The following is a 15,120-nucleotide window of genomic DNA, read 5'->3' as shown; positions in this document are numbered from 1 at the left end:
GCTGGAGATAAATATCAATATGGATTTTAATGCAAGAAAGTTAACTTAATCACGAGTAAGAAGACTTGCTCTCCAAATGGAGCTGGCAATTTATAAGTGAACAGAAGCTTCACTCATAACTACGTAAATAATGATAAGTATTTGTGCTTTTTTGGGCGGGGTTCTGGCTCTAATTTGAGCCATGCCTACAAAGCAAGTTATGAAGGTAATATGATAAAAGTAAACTAAGTGTTATCACACTTTTTTCAAGCTCTCAGCACAAATCTAACCTCATCTAACACAAATTTGACTCAGATGGATCTACAGATAGGTGAAGAAAACATCCACTTATAATCCTAAAAATACATTATTACCAATATCAAACGAGGGAAAACATGAAGATATAGGCATATACCCAGTTACCTGTATGTAAAAGTTCTTAGAATTCTCAACTTTTGTAGAAAATACAATTTTTCATGTGTATAGAGAATGCTGCAGAACTTCTAACCAAATTCAACATTTTTAGCATTTAATTTCAGCCCGTAGTGAACAGTTACCTCAAAACTTCTTTCTTTTATTAATGGTTCTGTTCTGCAATGCACAATTATCACATTAGAAGTTATAGAGAAAGTACAATTACACACTCTTAAAGCCTTTTTAATGAGATTTCAAACTTCTTTAAGAAGTCTATGCAATTTGGGGCATGTGGGTGGCTCAGTCAGTTAACCCTCTGATTCTTGATTTCAGCTCAGGTCATGGTCTCACAGTTCACAGGTTCGAGCCCCATGATGGGCTCTGTGCCGGCAGCACGGAGCCTGCTTGGGATTCTCTGTCTCCCTCTCTCTCTGCCCCTCCCCCACCCTCTCTTTCATAAATAATTTTTTTTTTAAAGCGTTCTCTTAAAAAAAAATAGCCTGTGCAATTCACTTTGGAGAAGATTCGAAAGCAAGAGATTTGATTTCCTCTTATATTGCTGAAATCCTTACCAATCCACTAATCTATACATTCCTCCAATACAGAAAAATAACAAGAATTTACACAACAAACTTGGTCAACTGCACCCTGAGTACCTGAGTTTCATTTATGTTTTATCTAGTTCCACTTATTCTTATTTTTCTCCTGTTTACTAATTTTTATGTTGGCAGAAGACCAGTATTTGATTCCTGAAAAGAGCATATTCACTAAAGAGCTTCTCAATTATATTCATTACTTGCCCAAATACTCTTTAAATATCCTTTCCTCTGTATAGCTAAATCTCCAGATGCTTAAAAAAATACTTATTTATTTTAAGAGAACACAAGCGGGGAGCCTGACATGGGGCAATCTCATGAACCATGAGATCATGACCTGAGTCGAAGTTAAGAGTTGGACGCTTACCCGAGACTGAGCCACCCAGGTGCCCAGCCAAATCTCCTTTAAAATCACTTCTTTTCTTGCCTTTTGTGCTACACTAAGTAACTTTCAGTGTTAAGTTTGTGTGTGTGTTTTTAATACTTCCTTATCTTTAATGTGACAAAGTAATATAGTAGAGGCAAAGGCTGGCCTGAGTGTGAACCTGCATTCCACTGAAATGGTGCTAGGATCATAGAAAATCACAAAAGGCCATGGACGGGGAAAAGGGAGGTCTGGCAGGACTGTGAACATGGGAAAGAAAGTGAGGCTCAGGGATGAGGACACTCTGAGACTATCATCGTAAGAGAAGGCTAAGTGGCAAAACGTCTCCAAATAACTAAGTTTGAAACTATTTTCTTTCAGAATTTTCTGCTACAATTTTTGAAAGTTCTTAACTTACACATACTAAAATTTCAAGTAGCCTAAAATATTCTAATAGAAAATATAAGAACAGTTACAGTTTTCAAGGTCTAATCTTTTTAGCAGTGAACTTTTACACTCACTGCAGAAAAGAAACAAGAATGTAACCCACCAGACACAAATGGTTAGTTTTCACAGTAATTCCATAATTTCAAAGGAAACATTAAAAACGAATACTCTCCTCAATATAATCAGAACCACCACCAAAAAGCCCTTAATTTTTGAAGCAGAATTTGTTTCCAGCATTATTTTCTTTTTGGTCACGGTCTATCTATGGTCTATCCTTTGTAACGTCATTGCTATCATCTTTCAAAAAAATGTCCATCTACAAATTAATTAACTTTCTTGAGACAAATCCCTGGTATACTATTCTTCTGATTCCCGTGAAAGACTCACTTTTAAGATACAATTGCAGCTGCCCCACACTGCCAGTTACTGTGTCATACACACGCCTTAAAATTCTGTAATCAGCAACCACCAGGTGCCGTATCGCATTCAGCACACCACAGTCAGTCAATACAGACATCCCCAAACACACCAAGGCTGGTTTTGTCAAATGTTTTATTGAGTGTAGACATCTGGAGTACTGTAAAACATGCATTATCTGTAGATTCAAAAAGGAGCAAGCCACATTGTCCTCACTGTCAAATGTGTCAGGCTTGGCATCCATGATGGAGATTAATGAAGTATCATGAGAGTAATATGGTTCCTGAAAAGCCTCTACAATTTGGACTAGGGTCTTAATCACGTGAAAAGCAAAGCTGTTCACATTTAGTGAACTTGCATTTCATTGGAGGTACACAGTATTTTAATTTTAAAACAAAAATAATTCTGTTTTTAGAAGATTCCCATCCCCCAACTGTATCTGTCCCTCAGTTTTCAGAAATTTTAATTTAAAAAAATCATATCCCTTTTTGGAAGTTGTACATTTATCTGAACAATAACTAAAATTTATTTCTTCTTCGGTTGCTGAGGTGTATTAAATTTGAAGAAGATAATATCTCCATCTTCGACAATGTAATTTCTGCCTTGTTGTCTGTACTTTCCAGCAGCCTGTAAAGAGGAGATAGAGAGGAAATGGGTTATTTTAAAACTAAATACATGAGGTAAATGGTAGCAGCAGATGCAAAAAGTATTCTACTTCTTGGGTCATATTAAACACAACAAGAAATACAGGAAAACATGTAAGTTCAAAACTAGACTAGGAGAAGCAAAGTCTTCCTGATTTGGGCAGAACTAGATTTTCCATATGTACATAATCATAATGTATTCTCTACTAAATTGTTGGTACATAAATGTAATTATACCAATATCATTAAGTTTCATTACATGCTGTTTATGGTACATTTCTGATGTGTCTGCAAACATCCGGCAAGTCACTGTAACAAAACAGATCAAACCAGGCAGGAAGACTAGACAACTAGTTCGAAGCTACTTTATTTGCTTAAGGAAAATATTTGGTGATACTGGTGATGCCAAAGAGTCTGCTACAAGAGAGACTATTACCAATTTTAATGTACAGATTTTAAATTATTTCCTTGAATTTTTTTTATTTAGTCTTGACAACGACCAGAGTAGTGTGTACTAAAATTCATCACAAAGAAGTTTACTGACTAACGGCCCTAGTTACAAGCAGACTCTAACAGGTTGGAACTGCAAAGACAGATATTTCTCCCACTTGTAAATTAGTCGGCAAAGCAACTGATTCCACCTGCTGGCATGCAGATCCCCAAGTGCAATCCGCCAGTAATTCTAATACAAACAAGCAGCAGTTCCAGGGACCCAGGTTCACCCCAGGCGCAGCACACACACTCCACCCTAAGCACAACAGGCTCTTCAGCATCTACACTTAACACTGCACACAACTGACACAGTCCCACAGGACCCCACCATCGACCACTCAACAATGAGAACTCAAGGATCTTTTGGGAAAAATTCTCCAAAGTATTTTCTCTCTGCTAGAATTTACTGAGAACATGAAACCTTTGCCCAACAAGATTAGTACTTCTCTTTGAGGATGTTGATAAGAATGTTCAAAGTCAAGTACAATTATACTAATCAGACACAACACTAACAAAGATCATATATCTGAGGTTAAAATCAACAAACCAGATCACAGAACCCTAGTAAGCATATTTTCAAATGTCTAGACTACTTATTAAAAATCACCTACTAACAATGTGCTATTAAAATGGAACCATTTTTTTAAAAAACCAAGATACCCTAACATTCTAAAAAGATACAGATAGATATACACATAAACACACACATACCCACATTCACATGATTTCTGTAAAGACATGTGATATATTGAAGGCCATATGCTACTTATTTTGAGAATCTAAAGCCCCCTGTTATAAAACAGTATAGACAATTTAAATCAAATACGTATTGACATGACATATTAATGTAAGTTTATATACTTTGTTAACACTCAACTTTACTACTAATTAAAGGTGACAGTGTTCCTTTAAATTCTCTAGAGACCATTTAATCCATTTCCACTGCTATCAGAAACACTGGTTGAAAAAAAAAATCAATACCCATTTGTGAATCTTGAGTATGTATTAAACAAGACACGTCTAACCAGTTCATTTGCACTTGAAAGCAGCCATCTGTAGAAGCCAGCTTTGCCTAAGCAGATATGATTGCTAATAATGTGATATCCCTGTAGACTACAAAGCCCACACAGAGCTATTCAGTATATAGTTCACAGCACTGGCATTAAATTAGTTATGCTGCACTGGTGTTAGAAATACATATATATATATATATATATATATATATATATATATATATATACATACACACATACACACATACACATGTACACAATCTTGCTCTCAAACGTAAAACCTACTTGATAATATACAAGTAAATATTTGTTGAAAAGAGAGCATAATGCAATTCATAAATGCTTTACTTGGAGTTCAAATTCTGAAATATTAGTTTTGGTGATGAAAAACCACATAAAATACTTAATGGTATTCTAAGCTGAAAAGCCAGAGGTCATTCTTTTCTAATTTATAATATAAAAGCTTCCAGTAAGTGTTAAGCATTTCTACAAGCAAGAAATATTATTGTATTATATATGATAAAGTTTCTCTGTATAGTGCAAGGAAGCATTCCCAACTTATGTATCTTTCAAGTTTATTACAACATAGACACTGATTAAGGATTGGTAAAACATGTTTATAGAATATAAAAAAGAAGCATCGGTTCTTGAATTCTAGTACTAGAAAGACATCCTTAATCATCTTTACTTCATGAAAAAATACACATGCCAACATGATGTAGCATGTTGAAAAATAATCTGAGATTTTTCAAGTCTGATTAGCATTCCTGACAAAGTTCAATCTCAGTATTTGTGTACCTATCAATACAAATGACACCATTAAAAAGTTAGTGACTTTGTTTAGTTATAAAATGTAACTTCTTTCACTCCACTTAAAAATCAAAATGGGGCTCTCACTCTACACTGAACCAATTATACCAAGATTTTTCCCTCTTCTTCCTGGGGTTCCAACAGTTCTATTAAAGTCCTGCTGTCCAGTATGATCTTTCCAATGATTACCAATGAGAATAAACTAAACTTGAAACAAACTTTTTTTGCATTCCTTTCAAATTACCAAACAGTAAACACAAGAGAGACCTTTTAAACTTCTTAATATTTTCTATGGTATTCTTCAAATACCGAATTAAATGAAAGATAAAGAAGCCTTCCTACAATGTCAGTTTAATCACTTGACCTATTTATCAATTACAGATGACACAGTATTAGATTTTGCTAAGTAAAACCTAATAAAGCCAAACTAAGCTTGCAGAATTTACGTTAAAAAAAAATCATTTATTATTCATGTATAAGCACTGCTTCGTTGTTAGTGGTTGCAAATCAAATTATACTTATTAGCTAAAATAAAGCATGATTTTGGACCTGCCCTCTAGTGTTGAGAAAGCAAATCAAATTCCCAAAGATCTTAAAAAAAAAAAAAAAAAGTACAACTATGAAGTTTTAGCAAGAACAGATTTTGATTAACTACATTTCTGTCCCTTTCCTTGAATTGATCATGAGCATATATATACTACTTTTACTTTAGATATTCAAATGTAAAAAGTATAATTTTCCTTTGGCCATTAGTGAACAAATTCTTTGAAATTATTTATAATTACTTAAAATTATTTTTATTTTCAGTTTTAGAAAAATGCCACAAATACATACTGATAATTCACACATTTTAAAAATTATCTAAAAGCATGTAAACAGCAACAGCTCTTCAATCAGCTGACAGGAATACTAAACCCTGACACACATTTTAAAAGACAGCTATCATTCATTTTAATGAGTATTTTTATATTAGTAAAGATTATAAAATATGAAACCAGAAGATAATTCCTTACCTTGACTGCATTTTCAGAACCTTCTTCTTTAAAATCTTCGTATTTCATTACTTCAGCCATAATGAATCCTTTTTCAAAATCTGTGTGAATCTTTCCTGCAGCCTGAGGAGCCTTCGTCCCTTTCTTTGAGAAGAAAGACCAGAGAAAACTAATTGCATTTAAGATGATTGATTGTAAGCGTAGAGTTTCTTTTCTCTGATCTGCAGTTGGGTTCAACTTAAACTTAGTTTAATATCACAGTTAAAATGTCAGATATACAATTAGTCCAATGCGAACACTGGGCACTGTCTGTGCAGCAGATTTTAGCACAGACAGATCAGTAGATATTAAAGAAGCATGGCTTTGTTTTTCCTGACAGTCATCCAGTTTTATTGATTTAGATGCAGTGGTCTAGTTTGGGTGTAGGTTTCATTTCGATTTTCTATTCTTCACAGTGGAAAAAAAAATAAGGATTTTAAAGTAACTTTCAAGCTGAATTATCAAAGGTTTAAAAAAGATAAAAAGCCTTAAAATTTCAGCTCATCTAAAGAACATATAAAAATCAATATACAAAGGGACATTTTAAAGACATTTCCAACAAATCATAAAAATCTATGTTCAGCAAATAATTTTGAAATTCTCATAAAATTTCAGTAATAAAATTTCCAAACATTTAACATAATACAGTCTGCCTCTAACCATCAGGAAGGAAAATTCAAGTTGATATGGGAAGAAAAATGTCTTATAATTACTCCATATGTTAAATTACAAGGACATACATTCCAGACACACACAACCATGGAAAGAAATTTGAGAAATAATGGTGACCTAAAGGCTGCTTAATAAAGCATGTTAAAGTGATAAGGAGTCTGACACAATAAAGCACAGTTTTTACAATAAAAGATGTATTGGGTTAATATGGCTACTCACTGATGCTTACCTGACTAAATATCTTAGCACATTAAATCATGGATACTTACAATCAGTCTTAAGATAAACCAGCTTTCACATTTTCAAGCCCAGAACATGTTATCTTTCCTGCTGCATATACTTAAGTTTGGAAGTTTAAAGGCTTTAAAATATATAGTGAAAATAAACCGTGGCAATTTGTTTACCAACTTGGATTTGCTTTGACATTATTTTCTTAGTCTATATAAAAGGACCTTGGTTAGAAGTCAATCAAACATTTCTTTACAAAGAGGAGAAGGAATAAAAAGTGAATCTCATTCACACAACACATTTAACGTTACATTGAACTGCCTCTGTGATTCTACCCATATTAAATCAAAATAAATCTAATGATAAATTATGATAGTCAGTGAAAACAGAAATCAAAATAGCATTAAAATTTATCATGGAGCATATACTAAAAAAAGCATAATGGAAGAATCCATAAGACAAGGAGTATTTCTAAAAGTTCTGACATTATTTTTATATCCTGTAATGCTATTTGGGACTACATATATTTCAAAATATTTTTAAGTAGTAACTACCATATTACAATATATTTACATTTAAAAGCAAGCCATTACAGTTCACAGTTTCTATTGTCCTCTGGGAATAAATTAGTCATTCTTTCTGGTCGTAATCAGTATACATCAATATTTAAAATACATATCACATTTTTAAAGAAGAAAGACTGAATATATAACATTGCAAAAATAAATACCACTTCTATGAATTCAAATAAAAAAGCATGAATTATTACACATTGAGTTTAGCTCTTTGAGCCCAACTGTGTATCTATGAAGAGCATAATGATGTCATATTGCTTTTATTGCTGAAAATGTAATCCGAGCAAAGCAAAGGAGGAAAGAACCACCCGCAACCCAAACAAACTTAGCGAATACAAAATGAAAAGCAACATCAATTTCACTGCAGACAAACCCAGTCACACAGATTAAGCAAGCACAATACTGGTGCGTCTTATCTCTGACCACAGGAGGAGGGTAGACAGATTCTACAGGATGAAGAAATTCAGACTATGTAATAGGCAGAATCAATTGTTACCTGCCTCAATCAATGCCGCTCCACTTTCACTGTTCAGCAGCTCACAAATAATTAAAGTTATCCTGGACAAAAACCTCATCTGTAATGACTAGCTAACCGCCACCATGACAAACTTCAAAGTCAGTGATATCAATCTGAATTCAATAGTGTGGAACTGGATATAGCTGATGAATAAGTATGAATCTTACCCTGATGGTCCATGCACGTACTTCATCTGGGCCTGCAGTGAAAAAGTATTCTAGTTGGAGTGCTGCAAACCCAGCCTTAATGATCTTTGGCAAAGCGCTGAAATAAAATGAAACAAATTCACTCAACATATAAGTTGATTGTGCCAGAGATCAGTATAGAGCTAAAATTATTCATTTCAAGCAGAAATGTTAAAGATATTAGTAAATGACCATTCATCTTTCATAATACACTTGAAGAGGACTGAAAGCATGTAACTGTTTCTAGAAACCCCTTCTAAAATAGGTTTTAATTATATTAGTCTGAATGTATCATTTCGAACTGTTTACTATAAAAAAAAAGAAAAATTTGATCTACCCATCCTAAAACTATTTTCCTCCAATATTAATTATTTCCAGGACATGGGTCATGAAAGCAAAATTATTTGACTGAAATCCAACGTTTAAACAATATATTAGTGTTACTCAGAAAAAATTAAGGCAACTGATTCACCCTTTCCCCTCCCCCACTGAACATGACGAAAGAGTTTTGGCGATCATTCCTTCTCAAAAATATACATAACTAATACCTATGTTATAATTAAAACACTGTACAGAGATGACAGATGACAGTTAAAAACTTAATTTAAAATAAATCTTTTCACTCTGTCTCATGGTAAAGAAAGGAGAAGATTCCCTCTTTATAATGGTAATTACTCTGTCATTTATTATTCTATCAGCGCAAGCAATTAAATTACTGCAAGGAAATAGTTGATAATAAAGTGTAGGGAAAATGAATGCTAATTAACCTTTGTGTCATGTTCGCTTCCAGATACTTCTGTCTCTCCTCAGCACTCAATTCTTGCAACTTGAGTTCCAAGGCCCCACTAAAAGGAATGACCAAGGCACCTGGGTCATACTTGTCCACCCACTCTTTAATTTTTATCAACCTGTAGACAAAAAAGGGCACAACATTATCTTGTAGTGCATGCATGACTGTACCACATTCATTATTATCAAGTAGCACATACATATTCATAAGAATTGCACGGTTTTATGATGCCATCTTTTTGTGTATAGCTTTCCAAGGTCAAGGCATTAACAGGCAGCAATTGCTTCAGGTATATGCCATGAGATTTTACTGTAATCTAGTTTTACTTTAGCACATTTTCAATACAAACTATTATACAAATATTATAAAACTTTTTAAACTTACACTAAATTTTTTCAGCATTAACACCTGTGCCCTTGAAAACCTCAATTTTATGATTTATATTATTTTCCTTACTTTACGAAGTAAAATGTTAAGAAGCAAAAACGTCAAGTTCTGTTTATATAGGAACCATAACCTAAAAAGTGCCAGCTAATTGTGAAGTTTTTGTCAAATAAATAATTGGTTCCACCCAGATATTTATATGCCTAGTTCAGTTCCCTCTGGGACTAACAAAAGCTTACAGTTACACCTGGTTGTGAGGGAGATTTCTGCTAATCAAGACAAACATATCCAGAAACACAGATTTACAAACCTAGTTGATTATATATACACACCATTCTTAACGAATCTCACTTTTGTAGGACCACAAATAAGGGAACTGCAGAGGAAATACATTCCTTTAATCACAAAGGGTTTAGAAAGCCAAATCAGTTAGGGAATAGATACCAAGTGTTTGCTGAAAGGATGTTATTGAATGATTTCTTTTTCTTCCAAATCATGGAGTATTCTGGCAAAGCAGTAGTTAGAAAATGAAGAAGTATAGTGAATATATTAACTAGGTTCTGATTCTAGCTTTTAATTCCTGGGCAGGTTACTGAAACTTTCTTTCTTTCTTTTTAATAATGTTTATTTTTGAGAGAGAGACAGAGACACACAGAGAGAGAGAGAGGGAGAGAGAGCGAGCAGGGATGGGGCAGAGAGAGAGAGAGAGAGAGAGAGGGAGAATCTGAAGCAGGCTCCAGGCTCTGAGCTGTCAGCCACCCAGGTGCCCCAAGATTACTGAAACTTTCTAAGCCTCAGTTTCCTCATCTATAAAAATGGAGATAATTATAGTACACATTATATTGTAATGAACCTAGAAAAGTAATGCCTGGCCTCCAATAAATGGTATTACTATTATTATAACTGTTAATAATAACAGTAGTTACTATTATTTTCATTCTCAGATTATCATAGATTATATGCCTATGACTCTGGAACAGGGTTTAGTATAGAAGTGAATATAGATGTCATAGAAACTTATGTTAAAAATGTTAATGCATACAAGTCTTACATAACCCTACTAGTCTCCCAAATTTAGACCAAGGTTTTAATAGCTATTATGGCAAAAAAAAATTGTGGCAGGTATCCTTTAAATAATCAATGTAAATGCCACCTTAGAAACACAAGAACTGGACCACAAATTCATCAAAACTCACCTATCAAAGAAAATGACAGGGGATCAGAGTTATTATAAAATTAAGACTATAGCCTACTGAGTAGGATTTAGGATGGGATAAAGGAGTGAAGTATTCACACAACAGTTTGTACATGTTTACATACAGCAGTTTGTACATGTTTGTTATATAAGGCTAACCTATAATTTACTTATTTAATATGTTATCAGTGGTTTCTGATCTTAATTTTTTTTTTCCTTTGGTCACATCCTAAAAGAATGGAACAATCCCTAAGATTATTTTGGAATAAAGTATGTGTCCTTTAAAATAAGAAATCCAAACCAGATATTTTATTATCCAAAATTATGAAGGACAGGTTAAAGAAAAAAGGGAAAATCTGTTTTTATTTTTATTATTATTTTTAAAGATTTTACTTTTAAGTAATCTCTACACCCAATGGGGGGCTCGAACTCACAAGCCCGAGACCAAGAATTGCACACTCATACTCCACAGACTGAGCCAGACAGGTGCCCCCAAAAAGGGAAAATTTAAATTGATATACTTCTGCCTATAAGAACATTATAAGATTCTAAGTTACTTCACAGACTTATACTATTCAAACAAACGATATGGTTTAATAACATACGTTTATTATACAAGTCAGAATCAAGTGTGTGTGTGTGTGTGTGTGTGTGTGTGTGTGTGTGTGTGTGTATTCATTGAAAATGAAATAAAACAAGCCCAGGTAAGAGGATAATATAAAAATATAATACACATTTTGTTTCATAAATATGGTCAACATAACTAATAAAACCAGAACTGTTATGAAACAACAAGATAAGAAATAATTACTTAGGCTAAAACATCAATTCAGAATAACAATAGTTCTACCCTGTCATTTTAACAGCCTTTCCTGCAGAATCCTCAGAGGGATTATTTGCATTCCTCAGGTGTTCTATTGTACAATTCAGATGAATAAAGACTTACAAATCATTCCTCTACCGCCAATGTGAGACTTTGATCTGGTGAATACACCATTGTACCTTAACTATAATTGGCAAAAAACCTGACAGTGTAGAGCATCACAAGCTTAATAACAAAGGAGAATATCTCAAAGTGTTGACAGATGATCTTCATAATGCAGAAGCAGAGCTGGTACATTTTAGCAATAAATGAGCACTGAGGTCTAAAGGTCTCTAAAGTGACTGACATCAGACCTGCTATAGCCTCACTAAAAGAAAAAGGTACCGGAGCACTCTCCGTAAAGTGAGTTAGGCTCTTTGCCTGCAAGCTTCACTTTTGTGACTTTCACTGTCATAGAAAACACAGGGAAGATGAAAAGTGAGTTAGGTTCTTTGGCTGTCTGCTTTACTTTTGTTACTTTTACTATCAAACAAAAGTGAGAAATGTCCCAAAGTGATTTTTAATTACATATTTGAAGTAAGCCTTCGGTAATGAAAACATAGTCCTCAATTTTAAGATTATAGACTGAAATACATATAATATATCTATTAGGTCTTATGGTTACAAAAGTGTGATAATGAGGCCAAGATCACAAGTTTGAACCCCATTGGGACCAGTTACCTTTTGCAGAAAAATGTCTATTCTATTGCTACAAACCATACCCCAAACTATAGTTAGTCATCTAAAAAATGTGTGCTACTAGCACAAGAGGGATATGAAAAATCAAAGTTGAGCTCAGTACCACCACCAGAAAAACAGTTTCAAGTACATTCTGTCAAAGTGACTGAATAATAATCTCCATATACAACGTTAACAAATGTCTAAAGAACACTATCCAATTGTTAGAGACCAAAATAATGAAAATGATGATGAAACTGTCACAGAATATCAAATTATATAAGGAGAGACAAAACAGTAAAGACACTACACTCCCAAAGAGTTAAGCTGTAAAGACTTTGATAATGTTCATTTTGCAAATTTATACAACCAGATTATTGCAAGGGGATCCACCCTTCTCTTGATAAGGAGCCAGAGCCACGCTGATTTCCCCAAAGTCTTATGAGTGACAAATGGAAAAAGGAATTGCCATTAGTTGTATTTTTCTCTCTGGTAATGATTCCATAGCAAGGGGACAAAGCAAAGACGAGGAGTTTTAAGACTAAAAGGATGATGCTTTGGAGATACACTGGCAGGTTGTGAGGTTAGACTGTTTGGCAGAACAAGATCTTTAATATTAAATTAGTATTCGATTTCCAAAAGATCATGTCTCAAATGTATCTTTGCTCTTATAATCTGACCTTCTCAGCAAGTCTTGAAATTCCAGATTCCATAATTTGATTTTCCTAGGGTTTATTTACATTGCTTGTATTTCTTTTCCCAGATACTAATTTTATTTCTAAAAATTCTATTTGTTTCTCTTTCAAATCTACCTGCTCTTTTTAAGAATATTTTACTCTTATTTAATGAGTTCTTAGTCCCTTTCCCTATTTTAAGCAGATTAAAAGTTCTTTTCGGACTGCTCTAATTACTTCTGGTTTCTTGGGTGAAACTCTGCCCCCCATCATTTGTCACCTGCAAGCAGCCTCTCACAACAGTTGGTTCCTTTGTATGTGCTGTGCCGTTTGGGTCATTTGTGTGTGGTCATTTGGCAGCAGCAGTCAAGTTCCAAGGGAGTCTGCTTCCCCATGTTTAGAGATCTATCTATGGAGTAGTTTTGCGCTTATTCTTCCAGGAAAGAGCTATGGAGGGTCACGGGCTCTGGATCATTTTAAGGCTTAGTTATTTCTGCATTAGGTTATTGGTAATGCAAATTAAGGCCTCCTACCTCATATAGTTCTGTCCTAGTCTCTAATTCCTGATAGTACAGTTTCTTCCTTTGTCTGGAAGGGGTGGGAATGGAAGGCATTTTTCTAGCACCTGATTATGGAAAGGATAGCTTTTTCTAAGCTTTTATGAATGAGCCTCATTCTGGTACCTGCAGTCCAGGGCCCATGCCTGGACTCTTATTCCTATGGCCACCAAGGCTTCTAGGCCATATATTAGCTGGGTTTTCCTCAAGAGCCATACCTTATTGATTTTACTCTCTACTCTCACTGAGTTTCCTCATTGTTTTTGGCACCCAGAAAACCCCTTACTGTCTTTCAAGTCCTTCTGTGTGTTCTAAAAATACCACATCATCATCAAGACCATCCTCGTCTGGTTATTTTCTCTGGTGTTTCCATACATGAGGAACAAGAGGGGAGCCTCCTGTACTGGCTCAGTCCACCATCTTTTTTGCATGACTCTGACATTTAACTCTTAACATACTTAAAAAAAAGATAATATATGCAATCAGGAAGAAATAGATTTTATACTTGATTCAAACATATGGTGCACAGACATATTATTTTCATACACATATCCAAACTGACACAGGTTTCACAAAACAATACTTACCTTTATAATGGGAAATAGGACAATCTCGATGGTGCTATTTGATATTCTACATAACTAAATTCTTGCAACTTAAACTCCTGAAATAGTTTTCTCTAACATACTTTCATAAGAACTTTAACTTTTTTTCCATACTTCATGTCCATCTAGCCATTTGACTGCATCCTAGCTACTAAAGATCACTCAACCCAGCACTAAAGCCAAGTTATATTGTCATTTATGGTATTTTTGCTGAACATGAGAACTCTCTCCAATCTGTTCACTCTAGTTTGCAACATCAAAGTATATTTAAAATCCTTAAAACTGTTACATATGATAGGATTAGGTCCTTATATACAACCTACATAATTTTCTGTGAATCTAGGTCTTACTTTTTTCTTTCTTTTTTTAAAAATCAGCAGTAATATCTTATTTCTGACCGACTGCTAGCCAAGAACCATATGTCAATATTCAGAAAATGATGCAACTTACACAAAGGAGGATCTAGGGCTGGTTCATTCAGTGACTTAATATCATTCAGTCAATGTTATTAAGGACTTGACCTTTACTAAGCTAGTTCTCTCATGTTGTTCATGGTATGGATGTACCATAAATCCAGGGGGCACTGATAAACACTGAGGTCATTTTAGTCTCCCTGCCTTACAGGTTTACTCTCTCTTCTATTAAAACTGCTCAGAGTACCAAAGAAATGACTTTAAAATATCACATTCCTTTTTTCCATTTTCCAAACATAATCACTGCAAATTAATGTCAATTTACAGTGTTGTAGAAGAAAAGAAAAAAAAAGAAATAATGGCTCACGGAAGGTAAGGTTATCCTCTTAAAGATGACAGAAACACTGATTAATCCAGTTCTTTCACAAATGGCAATAAATGACACTAGAATTATTAATACTAAAATTAATACCACAAACAATATACAAACTGAAATATATGCTGTAAGCAGTATTTGTTCAAGGCCAAAAAGTTAACTCCAGAAAATCCAAAATTCCCAATTCTTTAGAATTCTTTCA

General features: G+C 34.1%; 1 protein-coding gene across 1 annotated transcript in view; it reads right to left on the bottom strand.

Moving 5' to 3' along the window:
- Nucleotides 1–2,335: 2,335 nt before the first annotated feature.
- OLA1 (Obg like ATPase 1) overlaps nt 2,336–15,120 on the bottom strand; it is a 170,917-nt gene continuing 158,132 nt past the window's right edge. The window contains exons 8-11 of the mRNA XM_060621750.3: nt 9,152–9,292; nt 8,367–8,463; nt 6,190–6,312; nt 2,336–2,844 (exon numbers count right to left, since the gene is read on the bottom strand). Of these exons, the coding sequence (XP_060477733.1) occupies nt 2,743–2,844; nt 6,190–6,312; nt 8,367–8,463; nt 9,152–9,292 (463 nt within the window). The 3' untranslated portion in view covers nt 2,336–2,742. The remainder of the gene's footprint in view (nt 2,845–6,189; nt 6,313–8,366; nt 8,464–9,151; nt 9,293–15,120) is intronic.

This window comes from Panthera onca, chromosome C1, assembly GCF_046562875.1.
Source record: "Panthera onca isolate mPanOnc1 chromosome C1, mPanOnc1 haplotype 2, whole genome shotgun sequence".
NCBI classification, from domain to species: domain Eukaryota; kingdom Metazoa; phylum Chordata; class Mammalia; order Carnivora; family Felidae; genus Panthera; species Panthera onca.
The sequence above is the reverse complement of the archived record's forward strand: the minus strand, read 5'-3'. Positions and strand labels throughout refer to the sequence as shown.